Source organism: Vespa velutina, chromosome 10 (assembly GCF_912470025.1).
Source record: "Vespa velutina chromosome 10, iVesVel2.1, whole genome shotgun sequence".
Taxonomy (NCBI): domain Eukaryota; kingdom Metazoa; phylum Arthropoda; class Insecta; order Hymenoptera; family Vespidae; genus Vespa; species Vespa velutina.
This window is the reverse complement of record NC_062197.1, coordinates 7,328,423-7,345,922: the sequence shown is the minus strand read 5'-3', so window position 1 is coordinate 7,345,922 and position 17,500 is coordinate 7,328,423. Positions and strand designations below refer to the sequence as shown.

Genomic DNA, 17,500 nt, shown 5'->3' with positions numbered 1-17,500 from the left:
AATTAACGTTTATATGCATCATTTTCTTCGTAGAAAATAATCGATTAAAGTACAAACAATAAGTTTACCAGAAGGAAACTAGAAAATATTAAAAAGTTAACGTAAGAGTCGTTTGCAAGGAATCGAAGTTCATCGTAACGAATTGATGAGTTACGAGTCATCGATGGCTTCGCGGCTTTCGTTTTAAGGCTTGCTCGATCTGTTAAAACCAGTTTCTGGTCTTGGTAGTCTTTTCTCTCTCTTTCTCGTTGCTGTATACGCGCGCGCACAGCATCTTTGGTTTCCCACCTCGTTCGTCGATCTCGTAAGAGCACGTATGCGCGTTTTCAACTTTTCCTTTTTTTTTCTTTTTTCTTATGTTCTTTTCTTATCGATACTCGTATCGTCTCGTATTATCGACGATAAATTTGAACATTCGTGTGTACGAAAAGATGATGTTTGCTAATCGATCCTAATTCTTACCCTCCAAAAGTACTTCCTGTTTGCATCAGCGGGCACCGAATCCTTGGTATAAACCTGGCCCACTAGTGGTCCGAAACGCGTGCCCTTTGGGATATAACTTGTACTCCAGACGCCCAACATCTATGCATAGATCAAATGAGATAGACGATTAACGAGATTGTATTATATTATCTTATTATAATATTTATTCGTTTATTACGAGTTACGAGTTCACTTTAATGAAATCATTCATCTGAATCCATGCTCGTTTAATAGTTTCTTAAAATTATATATTTTTATATGAGTATGGAAATAACAAAATTTTAACTATTATCTCAACCTCGATCTAAGATAATCTATCTATTAGTACACGAACATAACGGTGATAAGTGGGTTAGTATTTTATTATATTTACTAGTTTCCATAGAGCATATTGCACGTCGATACGGGGAATGAAAAATAAGACGATCGCATTCGTCTTAAAAGCAAATGAAAATATTTCCTAGAATTTCCCCTAGATTCTTTTTTTCGGAAACAGTAAAGAGGCTTTTCCATCGTAATAATATTCCTCGCGTCTCGGTTACGTTTTAAGCGTGAACTTTAAATGCACTTACGTTCGGTCCATGATCACACTTTACAAGTTAATTAGCTTTGTGATGCTCGATCGAGTTTGATAAAATACTGTCCCTCCTTTCGTGTACACATTTACGAGCATGGAATCAGAAGTTAGGTCAAATATCGATCGATACGGTGACTTTCGTTATTCTATGGGGGTACGATACGACGTAGAAACGATTACAAGAAAATAGATGAGTTAGCATCGTAATCGTAATATAGCGTTGTTCGATCGTCTCGCGACTCTCACCGAGGAGGTCTCGAGAAAGGATTCTTTCGTGGATGAACGTACATCGTTGAGGGCTTGAGAGGGCTTGAGTACGAGGTTCCTCGGCAACGAAGCTTCCGCTCGATTGGTATCGCTAGGTGATGCCGTAACATCCGGTACCAAGTATACGGCATGTTGCTCGAATTCCTCCTCCCTCAAGGTCGCGTGATCCCATTCACTGGCCTCCATCCTTTACTGCAAGGAATAACATTTAATTAGCTTATAAATATTTATCGAGTACACAAACGTTTCTTTTCAAATTATTCACAAGTGTTTTTAACATTTCTCTTTTATCATCTTATATGTAATTTTTAAGATGGGGGGAATTCTCATTATCGAAAGATAATATTGTTTTTCAAAAACTTTCCGAATTGTTCCAATTCGAATTTTTACGAATAATTTTCTTTTGCGACGATAGACGTAACACGGTACTAATATCAGAGTCTCTATGAATAAAGTTATCTACTGCAAAAGGCAGTTTTTTTATCAAAGTCATTATTAAAATCGTTAAACGATCTAAGCTAAGCGATAACAAATTTAGCTCAATATAAAAATTCTTTTTTTAGAGCGATATATAACCACCAATATGAAACTAATCCGGCTAACGATAATTAAAATCACTCGTCCGTAAGTTTTTTCTTAGCTACGGATTTTCCAAAGAATTTTTTTCTAATATCATTCGATGATCTTTTAAATGCAACTTTTAAGTGCTTTAAAATGTTCTTAATGAATTTACGACTTTAATAGAATTTTTCGATACGATTTTTGAACCATTTTTTGTTTGATCTCTGGAAGAGAAGAAAATTTAGTTTAAACAGATTGTTCTTAAAATAAGATGATCGGTCATCGTAAAAATATTTGTCTCTCGATGGAAACTAAAAATGAAAAAATCGACAAGAAAAGACTATTTAGGAGGTGTTGAGAAGTCTCTCTAAGATGATATTCATCCTTGTCTGATATATATATATCAGATATATGTCCGTATACATATATATATATATATATATATATACATATATATATATATATATATATATATATATATATATATATATATATATATATACGGACATAACTTAATTATTCGGGATCGGAAATAGTACTAGATTCAAAAATAAATTCTTCAGTTACAAATATTGAATTGCAGGGTAGTAACAAGACAAATAACATCGTTAGACTCGATTAATCGTGAAGAGTCAAGAAAGAGATATCGTTTGGTATGGTTTCTAAATAACTTTGATCAAAAAATAAAGAAAAAGGAATTAATCTATAAATATTGAGATCTTAAATCAATCGAGAGAAATCAAGACGAAAAGCATTATCGTTCTTAAGGATGTATCCTTTTTATTATAAGCTTTCGATTGGTGGTGGTGATGCAACGCTTTAACATCGCGAAAGTGAAACCCGTCCACGCATTGATCGACTGCAGCGGCGAAAGGGGATGGGGATGGGTGGGAGCATAAACTCTAAAGTCCAATCCTCGCCGCCGCCACCGCCAGCACCGCCGCCGCCGCCGCCGTCGCCGCCGCCACCACCATCACCATCACCACCACCATCACCACCACCACCATCGCCACCGGTCGAGTTTTCGCCGCTCGTTGAATTTTGATTTCCGTGAAAATCGCGCACGAATGCTATCTTCAGCATTCCCCATCGACGATTCCCTTTACGGTTCTCTTTCAATGACTTTTTTCAGCTCACGTGCGAGAGTTCAATGACCGCTCTTTTAAATCGAAGAACCGCTACGTTCATAGAATCCCCTCTTGCCTCTACTTCTGCCTCTGCCTCTACCTCTGCCTCTGCCCCTGCCTCTGTCTCTATCCCTTCGCCTTTCTCCTCTTCCTACCATTCGCGACATTCCTTTCTATATCTTTAACCGAAATCATCCATAATCGATTTGACCAAGATTCGTCGATTCGTTTTCGCGCGTAAGAGGATGAGGTCGTTTCTCTTAAGTAAAAGTTTATCAAATTGATAATATTATCTAGTGACTCACGGCTCGCGTTTTTCGGAGCATCGGTCGGCCAAACGTCGAAGGCGTCGGCGATCTGGCTGTTCTTCTCTCTCCCTCTCTCTCTCTCTCTCTCTCTCTCTCTCTCTTTCTCTCTCTTTCTATATCTATCTCTATCTCCCCCTCTCCCTCACTCTTTTTCTTTTAGCGATTCTCACGAATCAAAGCTCTCTTTTCTCTCTCTCTCTCTCTCTCTCTCTCTCTCTTTTTCTCTCTCTCTTTTTCTCTATTTCTATACGAGCGAAAGGAGAGGATCGGCTTCCCTTCTCTCCTATCTTCGGCTCTCTTACGTGATTCTGTGATTTCTTAAAGAAATCGGCATTTCGAGTCTCAGGAAAGAAGAATTAGCTTCGTCTTCGCGTGAGTGGCCTAACCAGAGTGCTACCGCACCGGCTAACCTTGCGTTCGTTAACGTCAACATTTATTTGTCAACTCGTTCGGGGAAATCGATCTTGAGTGAATCGATCGGCCTATGACGCAACAACGATCGCGTCTATCTCTCTTTTCTTTTTTAGTATTCGGCAGGTTCGTTCGTTCGAATGCACGAATGCACGAATTCACGAATTCACGCACGCAGATACGCACGCGGGAGTTATCGATTATCAGGACATTGGAAAAGGGAAATTGCGATGGATTTGAGCTGTCCTCGCTCACGACCATCCACGATGCTCTCTCTCTCTCCTTCTCTACGCTGTTTATCAACAAGCACCGCACGACAAGCAGTCGTCGATCTCCTTCTTTGAAGCTTTTCTTATCTTCTCCGATCGATTAATTGTCACGACTTCTTTTTCTTCTTATATTTTCTAATCTTCAAATTCACTAGCACTACCACTAGCAACACCAAAAGCAAGCCACCGATATGCACAGTACGAACATCTCTATTTTCTTTCTTCTTTTTCTTCTTACGATTTATTAGAGTTTATTTCTTTTTGAAAAAAAAAAGATCCCGAGCTAAAAACACTCACACGCACTTACACCCTTTTCTTTACCCTTCCACTTTTTACCCTATCGATAAGCTACCTTTCCTCGAGATTTGACGATGACCAATAGAGATAGTTTGGGAATAACTCCAAAGCCTTCGTTCGTTCCTCTTTTTAATTTTACGAGGAGGCAAAAGAGGCGTAGAATTTTCCGCGTTGCGCGCCGCGGAAATTGCTCGGAGGACAGCTAGGATCGATCGTTTCGAGCTTCGAATTTTCTACGTCCGAGTTGGAAGGGTAGGTTCGCAATAGCACGTTCGTTTAGTTCTATTTTCGGGAAGCTTCCTTTCCGAATTTGCACCAGATGAATTTCGAGAGGTTCGCGAGCTCCTGTTATTCTCGTAGGAGACGTGGAAAAGGACGGTCTCCGCTTGCTCGGTTCTCGCGGATAGCAGGGAGAGAGAGAGAGAGCGGTGTGCGTGGAACTCGGTTAGACCTGACCTAGCCCAACGCGAGTCGGCTTGCCGAGTCCTCCCTTCCTCCCTTCCACCCTTCCTTCCTTCCTTTCTCCCCTGCTTTCCTCCCCTGCCACTCACTCGCTATTGGTCGCTGTTCTGTCTCTCTCTCTCTTTCTCTTTGTCTCTCTCTCTCTCTCTCTCTCTCTCCCTCTCTGTGTGTGTCTCTCTTTCTATCTCCCTCCCTCTTTCTCGAACGCGTTGCGCCGGTGTGTGCGAGCAAAACTGGCAGAGAAGAGCAGAGGTGGTGCATTTCTCTGCGCTGCGCTTTCGATCGACCCGCTCCCAGCTTTCCTCTCTCTCTGTCTCTCTCTCTCTTTCTCTCTCTCTCTCCTTCCTTTGGCTCGACTCTCATCCCCTCACCCTCTCCTGCATTTCCTCCTCACACCCTCGCTCAACTTTCTCCCTCCAGTCTCGACTCCCGTTCTCGTTACCCGTTTCAACCCCTTCACCTACTCCAACGAGTGCAACCACGTCTCTCTCTCTCTCTCTCTCTCTCTCTCTCTCTCTCTCTTTCTTTCTCTTTCTCTCTCCGTTTCGTTGCAAAGTGCATGCGCCGATCGCTTCTAAGTTTAATTGTTTCAACAACTTCCGGATATAATAAGCTCCGTCGGTCGACAAAAAAGCAGGCGAAAGTGCTCCTCGTGAATCAATCTCAAAGAAGATATTTCGAGATGAACAATTAATTATGAATTTTACTTTGGATTTAGGATTAAAGTTTTCTAAGCTATCGTTAGATCGGTGAAATTATTAAGTTCGTTTTGTATTTTTTACATTAATATCCTTCATATTTTTTTTCTTTCCTCCTATTTCCCAATATTCTCACGTATGATATCTTTTCTAGGCGGCGTAGTCTCGATTCTTCCGTATTCACAGCACATAAATCCAATGGAAATCGATCCGCGACCCTGTAAACGTATGCGTAAACTTTTTCGTTCTTCATAGACGTAGGTACCTTTACGTACGTGCAAAAATATCGTCTTTTTACGTACGTATCATTTCTCGAAAAATATCTTTGGACATAGATAAAACATATTATTAGAGATCGTTAAGAACATAATACGTTCGACATTTATCTGGTATATCTTGTAAGGGGATTGGTTCCGCAAGTACTAAAGTCAGGGTCGTTCAAGATCAGTTACCTTCCATTTTCATTGGCTAAGCGCATTTTCGAATAAGTGACTTCGTTTTTTTTCCTCACTTCGCGCGTCGTCAATTTCGAATTAGAAGGATTAATGCTTTGTCTTCGAAAAGAAAGGAAGGTCGACGAACTGCAATTTGTAGAGAAGTATGTTGCTTTTCTCTCTCTTTTTCGATCTTAATTCCAAAGACCGGTCTCGATTTTATCTATAAAGTTACGTGAGTAAAATCTTTTTTTTTAGGGCCTCGGTCGTCCAATAGCAAATTTGCTCGCAATTCGACTATGATGATAACGATAACGACGACGACGACGAAGACGACGACGACGACGACGACGACGACGACGACGACGACGACGACGACGACGAACACGATAACTACGAGAGCGTCGACCTCTTCCTTGATTTTCACAACTACTCACGGAATCCTTCCTTCCCCTAGCGAAAGAAAGAAGTTTTCGCGCGAATCGACGCTCGACGACTACTAACCCAGATACGTTACTTCGGGTCGATGATCTTTTCTCTCCTCGAAGACAGGCAGATCTATAAGACCATCATTTTCTATGGTTCTTCCTACTCAATGCATTAGACGAATCTTCTTTTCTTTTTTCTTTTCATTTCGCTAAGAAAACTTTAATCTCTTGGATGAGAACTCGTACATATATACATATGTTCGTATGTGTATATATATATGTGTGTGTGTGTGTGTGTGTATATTATATACATATTTCTTTTTTACAATCTAATATATTTCTAAACAACTCGCATGTTCAAATCATCGAGCGGAGATAATTTTAGCGACGAAACGTTACTCCAAAGTGAAACGTACGACGGCCTTAACAATTTCTAGAAGAAGGTCAAATGCATCAACGTGTTCCGGTTCGAAGCTACGAGTGTTATCGACCTCGGGCTAAGCCAGACGTGTCGGCAAAGCCTAGACGTTATTGAAAATTTCTTCCGAAACCTTCTTTACGTGTTTATCGGGAATGCGAAAGATACCGTAAAAGTCGCTGCGACGCGTTCGTGGCGCTAAAGAAAAAGCAAAAAAAAAAAGGAAAAGAAAAAGAAAAAGAAAAAGAAAAAGAAAAAGAAAAAGAAAAAAGAGAAAAAGTAGTCAGCAACCGTCGCGTCGTTTTAAAGGCCGTCATACTCTTGGCTGGTAGCGAAATGTAAACCGGAAAAGCGAAGAGCAAGTGAATTAGCGAAGTGAGTCCGCGATTCCCCTTCCCAAGTTGCGATCTACGGGCCCTCTCCTACCGCTTCGTCCTTCTTTCTCCTCGTTCACTGCGACGTTCGCAGCACCTTCTTCCATTCTCTCGCCACGGATCCGAAAGAAGGTCTCTACCGGTCGTTGTCCCACTTGGAGGTCTACTTGGACTTGGACTTGGACCACACCATAGGTATGGTGCGCTGAGTAACGAGGTTCCGATATCCCCATAGGGGATCCCCTTTTACACCTACCTACGCGTTCTCGCGCCCGTACGTGTGTGCCTTCCAGGGGCGGATCATCATCGATGTTTATCTTCGTTCGTTCTTCCTTTTTTACTTTTTTTTTTCTTTTACTTTTTTCTTAGAAACAAAAAGTCCAATCTCACGAGAATATACGGTTGTTTAAGCAAACGTTGCATCGGAGCTACGAGTTATTTCGTTTCGATTCAATTTTAACGTGCAAATGTAACGACGACGATATTGAACGTCATGCTCGATCCGTTCCTGTAGAGTGGCACGTTCCGCCATCGAAACCAAACCGCATTACTCGCCTAACTGTACATAGCAGTGTGTGTACCAAGGTACCGTATAGGTACGACGACTAAACGATCGTAAAACTGTGAGTGCGCGAGGACGCGTCCACACGTGGGCCACTATGCGCGCGTCTATGCGTGTACAGGTGCGCCAGGTACCGTTCTACGACCGGACAGGAGACACAGCCAAAAGTAAAACCGAATTCGTTTTCGGTAAAGCCTCATGCAGTACGATCTCTACGTACTGTAGTACGTGTTAAAAGCGTAAGACATATACACAATTTGTTCTCTTTTTCTCTCTTACACCTTCTCTCTCTCTCTTTCTCTCTTTTGCATCTTCTTTCCTCTTGTCTTGCGAGATTCTTTCGGCGATCGTATTATGCATCGCGAAGGCGAAGACCTCCCGAGTCGACTATATACTCCTTAAAAGGAAACCTCGGTATACTCGGGTTCTTATGTAACGTGCAAATGAATCGTCACGTCAAGTTAGAGACATCGACTTCGCTGATATTCTCACCTTCGACTGTTTCGAAATTATAAAAAATTTTTTATAGAGAATATCTACGACGATGGTGATTTCGTCGAGCATTGACATTTCGCTTCTCATTGACCCTGACTATATTAGTATTTCGAATTTATCACTCTGGTTTAAAATTTGTCCTTCGTTAACACGACAAAGAGAAAATCTTTATATGGTATGAAAAGAGATAGCAAAAGTACAAGTGGAAACAGATGGGATCTGGTCAGCCCCGTGCGGTTTCCGCGAGCAAAGTAGTAGTGACCGACGTCAGGTCGTACGTGCGCCGGTGCTTTCAATGAGGCCACGTGATCAGTAGCAGTGGCGTAGTATCGAGGGGACCTGTCTTTCTCTCTCTCTCTCTCTCTCTCTCTCTCTCTCTCTTTCTCTCTTTCTCCTTTCTTTCTTCTCCTTTCCTCTCCACAGTCACGGCCGACCGCTATATCGCGTCTCTTGGCCGCTAGCGGGCTGCGCGGCTCGCGAGGACTGCGCGCTTTGCGCAGCTCGGTTCACCGTTCCGTCGGTTGTTGAACCCGACTCTCTTGCGCGCTGCATAACCCATTTTGTAATAGCACACTTCGTGCCGCGAACCGGCACATCGGCATCCTTATACGAAACGGACCGCTTTAACGATCTCTAACGTGTGTCTATCGCTATTGATGACGAATTTTCTTAAACCCTTTTTCCTTCGACATTTTCACTTTCAAACGAGTCCAACTTATATGTAAAACGTGTCTTCTGAACTCCATTATACCAAATCGAGATTATTATTTGCATTACAAGGATTTTACTTTTTTTTTCTTTCAATATTTGTTCACGATGACACGAAATTCTTGATTGTCAATGTCGTATCCGTATCGTCGGTATCTAGGGTTAACAGTGTCTTGAGGCAAGTCGAACGCTTTCGTTTCTCGATAGCAGTAGTTGGCGCGTTTGATACAACTATAGAAATGTCTGTAATGAAATTTGTTGAATCTCAGTCGTTCTCTCTCTTTTCGTTCTGACCATATCGGCCATGAGGAAATGTTTCAAAAGTCGATTTATGATATAATATAAATAATTTGTCATTATAATCGATAGGATCAAATTAAAAATCGTTCGATATATCCTATTAGTACTTAATAGTTGTGTGTGAGAAAGATTAAATAACGGAGTCCGCTCGTTTCCGCATTGAATGGCGAACTTCAATGTCAATGCCAGCCGCCCTTTCACCTTATATAACAAACGACCGTGCTCGCAGACTCCCGACTCGCGTACATATTATTCCTTTCGACCACGTTTGAATGCGTTAAACTTCCGACGAGAACAACAATCATTTTTCTATAATTTCGTCATTGAACGCTCGCTTCCTCTCAGCCTATTTTGAATGTTTGAAGATATCTTTTTTTTTCTTTTTCTTTTTTTTTTTTTTTTAATATGCCACGCTCCTAGATAAATGACGTCTAGTCGATCGTCAGAATATCAATAGTTCCAAGTCATTAAACAGTTACTGAGAAAATGTTAATTTTTTTTTATCACGATTTCGATTTGCAACAAGTATCATCATTATACTAATACGAGTCGATCGTTATCGAGTAATAATTTGATCAGCAAGATCTTTTTTAGTGCAAGAAAATAATCAATTTTTCTTAAAACAATAACTTTCGAAAGTGTTTTATTTCACTCGATCAAACTCAAGCTATGTTCGCGTACATCGCTATCGCGTTGCTTCCTGCTTCGCTCTTTGCTCGCTTTCCATATTATTGCCTCGAGAGTTCGTACTAATTAATTATTAATTAATCAAGATTACCTATCGAAATATCGAACGACGATAATGAAATTTGCCTTTTTCTTCCCCCTTTTTTTCTAAATCCAGTGACTTTTTTTCTAGTTACAGTGACATTTCGATTTAGTATTATCTTTTTATTTTTCATGTACGGTAATGTCCACGTTTGCCTTTAGATCATATGATCGTTGATATTTTTGAAAAGTTCACAAAGTTAAAAAGAAAAAACCTTTTTGATTAAACATCGAAAAGTCATCGTCCATCGATTATTCTTCGATTATATTTTCGATGATTATTACGAATGAGAGAGTGTGTATTAATGAAAAAAAGAAAAAGAAAAAAAAAACCAAGAAAAAAGAAAAAAAGAGAGAAAGAAAGAAAGAAAGCGGGGGAAAAAAATGTGAAAAAAGAAATAAGATAACAGACAAAGGACAAAGAAAATAAGAAAGAAAAAGGGAAAATGAGAAATAAGGACAAGTTGAATTTCCGCGTCGGTAAGGAAAAGTATGATGAAAAAAGTTGAACGGTTCGAGAGTGACTCGGCGCTGTCACTGGTCGGAGCAAGGCTAAAGAGAAGCGAAGTGAAGCGAAGGGAGGGAATCTCACGGCTGACGGCTGGCCGTGACTTTACTCAACTCAGCCGGCACTCAGGCCGGCGCAACGCGTCAATGTAGAACGGTCATTGACTCCTCGAGAGCTCGATTCGCGAGCCTCCTATATACCTAGTACCTACGGCTACGCTTACGCGCTACAAGTCGTACGCGTTCTAAAGAGACACCGGTTATATCGGATACTCTTTTCTCCTAAATTGAAAAAAAAAAAAAAAAAAAGAATAAAAAGAGAAAAAAAAAAGAAAAAAAAAAGAAAAAAGGATTAAATTTGTCCCCTTCGAAATATCGAAATGAATTCTCTCATCTGTCATTCATAAACTTTTCATTATATATTATCTTAATACATTTAATGCTCTTAAATAAGAATTTTACTTTCGATTGATCTTATCGACTTTTTATTTTTTTTCTTTGCACTCTTTTCTCTCTCTCTCTCTCTCTCTCTCTCTCTCTCTCTCTCTCTCTCTCTCTCTCTTTCTCTTTTTTTTTTTCTATTGCCAATGAAAATCCTCGAATTTTCTATGGTATTTATTAAGAATTTTAACGTATTACCTTTTATTTTTATAAAATTGTTATAGATAAGATCGTCGTATTTCTTTAGCAAATGTGACCAATTTCAACGGTAACTCGAAACACGATAAACTCCAGATTCCACCGTGTTCATAACCGTGCAATCAAATTTCCACTGACATTTACCTTTGAATCGATATCGTGCTTGATAGCTAATTTAAAGATGAAAGAAAGAGATTCGCTTACCGCAGAATTTTTCTCATAGATTCTCGTCGACGAGTTTCGAAGAAAAGAGATTAGGTGCTTTCTTTGGAAGCACCCTGTATAGACTGTTAATCGGGGTTATGGTACCGCGTAATACTTTGGGAATTCAGTTTGTACGATGCGGAAAATGCGGGACAAGTTCGTTACACTCGCGTGGAATAGGTAGTATCTAATTTGACAAATTCTGATCTATTTATTTCCGTGTATTCTTTTTCATTTTATCCTGATATATTTATTTTACAAATAATTTAAGATATTTATTGATATATAAAAGAAAGTTATTGGTATTGTCGTAAGATTATCTTGTAAAAATTTATAAAAATTTATTCGAGAAAAAAAAAATAGAAAATGAATCTAAAGAAGGGGAAGTAGATTCGAAACGGTTTACGGAACCGTAAATACGGGACACCCCGTAGATGGTGGACGGTCATCGTTACGGTAACGCGTAATACTTTACGGCTCGACGTGTGTATTATCACGGAATCGCGCAGGACAAGCGCAATTTTTGCATGGAAAATGGCGCTACGGTACTTTCAGCTTCGCCACTCGCTCGCGGCGCTTGAATCTAGGCTAGGCCTAGGAACGCGACACGGTCATCGACCACCCCTGATTCCCTTTTTTCCGCTTCTCTAAAGACGGAGAAAGCGTTCCTATCTACCCTCATTTCGAATTTATTGAATATGATCGGTATAATCGCGTCTCTAATGTTTGGAATTCGAGAAAACTAGTGATCCTGTCATGACCTTTGTATTTTGATTTTGTCAAGGAAAAAAGAACAAAAATAAAAACAAAATAAAAAAAAATGAATTCCCATATATTTATTCAAGAGACGATAGAACGAATTGAATTCATCAAATTGAAATTTAAATAAGATTTTTCAATAAACAAAAAAGAAAAAGGAAAATGATTCAGCCGCAAAAGGTGAATCGACCATTTCGATAAATCGTCCAGCCTATTCCTCCCCTCTCCTCCTCCCCTGTTCCAGAATGATTACGCCCGTGTAAGTTTGCAACGACCAAGACTTCGTATAGTGCTGCGCGTTTACCGTTATGTCACATTACTAGTCATTCGCGAACTCTTTCATTATTTTCTTTAGCGACGTGACCATCTCGAAATCGAAAAGAACGTTTCGTTTATATATAAGCTATTTTGATTTATCCTTTTCTCTTCCCTTCAAAAGTTCTTGTACAGATACAGATAAAGGAGAAATGCCCTTGTTCCCTCTCTCTTTTTCTCACTCTCTTTCTTTTTTTCAATGGACCCAGCTTCGTCAAATTTTCATTTTGAGACGATATCTTTGAGGGTAAAGGTAACGGGGCACCGTTATGTCATATTAGGAAACGTAAGTGTTTAACGGTGTTCTCTTATGAACGAACCTGCTCTCTCTCTCGTAACGATCTATCGTGACGATCTTTTACCAACTCCTGTTACTTGTCTCTTTTCCTTTCTCATTATCAACTGCTTATTATATTTCTTATATATTTTTATTTTTTGTTTTTATTTTTCTTTTTCTTTTTCTTTTTTAATAAAACTCTTTGTAAGATCGTTCATAATAAGCTTAATCGGATAAAAAAAAAAAAAAAAAAAAATGTAAAAATGATAGAGAATATCGAATAATAAATTTGTATTCGGTGTTGCCAGGTTTCAGTATTTTGAAGGTCATTGACCTCTCATGTCCATACGGTTTCTTTTTTGTTTCTTTTTTTTCCTTTCTTTCTCCTTTTTTTCTCTTTTTTTTCTTATTTGAATTATTTGATGTCAATAATGAGCTTGAACTCTCGATATTAGTTTCAACTTTGCACAGCGATCGACCCTTTGTATTTTTCGCATGATCGTGTAAAAATTCACGGTAAATAAATCGATTATACCCGGTGCGCTCCGTGAAACGCGGCTTGCGTTATTGCTTTTACCGTTGCTGTTTTCTTTTTTCTTTTTCTTCATTTTATAAGAGTTTCGTTCTCGTACCGTTAGGGACGAAAGCTCTTAAAGAACGAATGCTAAGAAACACTTCTATAATGTAACAAGGACATCATAAGATCGATTGAGGATCATCATTGAAGTATTATTTGAAAATGAAACGTAAAAGAACACTTTAGAATAGTTTAACTATCTATTTTCATATTATTTTGAGAAAAGTGTGTCACTTTGATTTCGCTTTTTTCTAAAGCTGAAAACAAAAAATATTAAACGGATTTGTCCTATGTCATACTGTGACAATATAATATAACTAAATGATATCATTGATATAGGCATAAAACTGTTTTATTGTTTACGATTGTGAAAGAAAATTTTACTTTCATATTTTGAATAGGTTTGACGATTACCAAATGAAACTATTCTACAAAGAATCGTAAAGAATCGTAAGGAATCGTGAGGAATCGTAAGGAGTATGTATCCACGACGTATCCTTGCGACAAGACGACGATCGATAAGCTAGTCGGCCTGGTGATCCCAAGTAAAGTCTAGCTGCTACGGTCCAGACGTTTTACGAATCGCGAGATAAAATTCGAAAGAAATGGGATTGACGAATATCGTAATGTATTAGGTTAGGGGTTGGTCTTTTCTGTAACAAATAAAGTTTAGAACGCGATTCGTTGATGACATTTCGAAGGGAGTAGGTAAATTACACTCGTGCTTTTTTACTCTCTCCCTCTCTCTCTCTTTCTTTTTCCCTCTCACTCTCTCTCTCTCTCTCTCTTTCTCTCTTTCTCTTTCTCTATGCATGAATATGACAAGAATAACGAGAAAACGCGTTCTCTTTAACGCGTTCATATTGCCGCTATTCTCCTGATGGTGCGAGGTCAATGGCACGCGTGGACGATAACGAAGCGAGGACGCGTCTCCAGAAGCGAGAATACGAGTTATTACGAGTTTCCAACGTCGATTCACCTCTGTAGCACTCACCTTGCTGAGGGTTATCTGGAAACCGATGGATCCCTTCCTCGAGCAGAATTGTCAAAATTTACACGTCAACGGTGTCACTGTCATACTTTCCGAAACGACGACGGTCGTCGATAGATCACGATCACGAACGACAACGACGGATATCCTGTACTGTGTTATTGACAATCTTGTAGGAAGAAGACGTCGTCGACACTTTCAGAGAGTCCTTGGAAAAAGATCCAACGAGTGATCCGTGAAATGACGGCAGCGAATAGCCCGGAGTACTAAATAAATCCGTCGCAATAGATCTCCTTGGAAAGATCGTCTTCTTTTGCTTCTTTTCCTTAAAATGCAATCCGTTTGTTTTTTTTTTCGGGGAAAATTCGCGGTGATGTACACGCGCGTGCGTGCACGCGTGAAGGAAAAACGGGGTACCGAACGAGGGAAAAGTATTGGATAGTTGCGGTATCGAAGTACCGCGAACACTTTGCTCTTCGCGCGGGCGAAGGAACACTGAGAGAGTCCTCGTCCTTGACGTACGGTCGTGTACACCGTGCGAAGCCGCGTGGTTTGGACTGACGAGTACGGCGAGTAAGGTGAGTCTAGGTGTCTCTTTCTCGCTCTCTTTCTCTCTCTCTCTCTCTCTTTCTCTCTCTCTCTCTCTCTCTCTCTCTTTCTTTCTCTCTCTCTTTCTCTCTCTTTCTTCGCTCTCTTCCCCTACGAGCTGGCGTGTACGTGCACGCACCTACGTGTAAGCGAGTAGGACTTCGAGAGAGCGCCTCTGCGCGCGTATACGACGACGAGAGAGAGAAGAACCGGTGGAGGGCAGCGAGAAAGGAGAAGAGAGAAGGTGGTAGTAGAGGAGTCCGCTTGTGCCGCGGTTCCACCTCTCCCTTCTTCCTCCTCCTCCTCTCTCTCTCTCTCTCTCTCTTTTTCTCTTTCTTTCTTTCTTTCTCTATCTCTTTTTCTCTCTCTCTCTCTCTCTCTCTCTCTCTTTCTCTCTCTTTCTCTCTCTTTTCCTCCTCTTCAACGAGGAGGAGCAACAACGGCAGCACAACTCTCGCGGTTCGTTCCTTCCTTCGACTTCGGCTTCGTTCCTTCGTTCGTTCGTTCGTTCCTTCGTTCATTCGTTCCTTCGTACGTTCCTTCTTCATTCCCTCTCTTCTTCTCCTTCGGCTTTGCGGCCGATACACCTTCGTTTCGTTTCGTTCGCCTTCAGCATTCCCCATCGACAGGAACAACGGTACTTCCCCACCCCCCTGTTGCTGCCAGCCTCTCCTACCTCTCCCTCTCTCTTTTATCCTTTCTTTCTTCGTTCGTACCTACCTCTCTTTCGTCTCTTTTCATCTTACAACACTCGTTTCCCCATCTCCCCACACCTCCTTCTCATCCTCCCTCTCTTTTCACAAGAGTCGAGTTTACACGCGCGTAGCTACACGGTCTCTTCTTCCGTCTCCTCCTCTCCTCCACTTTTCTGGCCTTCCTTCCTTCGCCGGCAGCATGCTTTCCTTCTCTCTGGTTACTGACCTCCGAAAATACGAGCCCAGCATCGCCTTCCACTGTCTTCCGTCTTAACGGCCGAAGGACAACGATCGTCGAGCCAAAGACCGGTCCGGAAGGACGGCGATTAGAGAACAACGATGTGATACTCAAAGAAACCAATATTCCTTGGAAAAGTTCACCAATTCCCAAGGACGTGTTTATCCTTAGACGGATGACCAAAATGTTCACGGAGATCGAAAGTTCTCTTCCATTGCGACATTTTATTTCATTATCTTTGTTATTTATCTTTTTTTTTTTATTTTACGGGAATTATTAACTTACTACTTGCATACCTTTTTTAATTATCTGAAAACATTATATTTATCTACCCTTAGCTATGAATTTAATCATAAAAGTGAAAATCTTCCTTTTGTAACATTCTATCATCAAGTAAAAAGGAATTTTTGAACAATAAACGTCGATCGAATAAAATTATTCCTTAGCACGAGCAGGAGATTGCTCCGTCGGTGTTGTCATTATGCCACTACTTCCTTCTGCATCCTCCTTCCTTGCCGAGCGAGAGGATATATACCTACCTAGGTACCTACCTATCTATCTATAACAGTATCGGCGTATATAGCGCGTTCCCCATGAATCGCCTTCCCCGGCATTAAACTCTCCGAGCTCGCGCCTACGCGCTTGCCGGCGTATCTCTTCGTAAAAATCACCGACGCGTTGTAATCTCCGCACTGTAGGCGTCATTTATAAATCGAGTATGCACTCGCACACGCAAGATCTTGAAATTTATCAAATGGCAGGAAGGCGTTGTCGTTAGAAGGAGATAGATCGGTAACGAACTTGTCACCAAAAAGAAAAGAAAAACTTTTAAAGCTTGCGAATATGTTAATAACGAACAAAAGCAAAATCACCAGGAAATGTTCTTTTCTCTTTCTCTCTCTCTCCCTCTCTCTCTCTCTTTCTTTCTTTTTTTCTCTTTCTCTCTATGTTCACGTTATCCACGATTACCCGATCGCGTAGGCGGACTAGTACGTAGGAAGCAACAGATTCGGTTACGAGAAAGTCGTAATCGTGCTTTACCGTCCGCCGAACGCGATCGTTACGTCGAAGGTTACGAGTGAATTTCAGGGCCGCGAGAAATTACAGCTACAATTCTGATTTGCCCGAAGTAAAAAAGCAAATGCTCTCTTTGTATAAATCCTTGTAACATTTACGAGAACCGAGTAAGTTCTTTTTTATTATATGATCCATAAAAATGTTATAGATAATCCAAACTGGTTTTTGTTTCATATATATGAAAACATAAGTCAAGACATCATTGTCACATTTATTATGTCATATATTTATTAGGATTAATCTTAGAAATTCGACAAGTATTTGGAGAAGACAATAATTTCTTTTTATTTCTATAATCTTTAATATAAAAAGAATGATCGATCTAATGTTTTGTATGAATCTTAAAAAAAAGGAAGATTCTTTTCCGACTAGCGACATAAAATCTCTTATTTCTAATAATTTTTTCAAAGATAAAATTAAAGTTTGCGGAACAGTCGTTCTTTCCGCGTGCGGTTGTAGCGGCCAAAGTGCTGTGCCGCGGCTCGGCTAACCGGAACGGAACGGAACGAAACGAAACGAAACGATCGCTTGCTGGTTACTGACCTCTTGATGTCGAAGCACTCTTACGCTTGCACTACTTAACTAAGCTTCATAGTCGTCGTCATCGTCGTCGTCGTCGTCGTCGTCGTCGTCGTCGTCGTCGCCGTCGTTGTCGTCGTCGTCGTCGTCGTCGTCGTCGTCGTCGT

General features: G+C 40.5%; 1 protein-coding gene across 1 annotated transcript in view; it reads right to left on the bottom strand.

Moving 5' to 3' along the window:
- The window catches only part of LOC124952600 (zinc finger protein rotund), a 37,361-nt gene that overhangs the window by 6,875 nt on the left and 12,986 nt on the right, over positions 1–17,500 (bottom strand). Inside the window, exons 5-6 of the mRNA XM_047502718.1 lie at positions 1,349–1,519; positions 463–582 (exon numbers count right to left, since the gene is read on the bottom strand). Coding sequence (XP_047358674.1) covers positions 463–582; positions 1,349–1,513 — 285 coding nt within the window. The 5' untranslated portion in view covers positions 1,514–1,519. The remainder of the gene's footprint in view (positions 1–462; positions 583–1,348; positions 1,520–17,500) is intronic.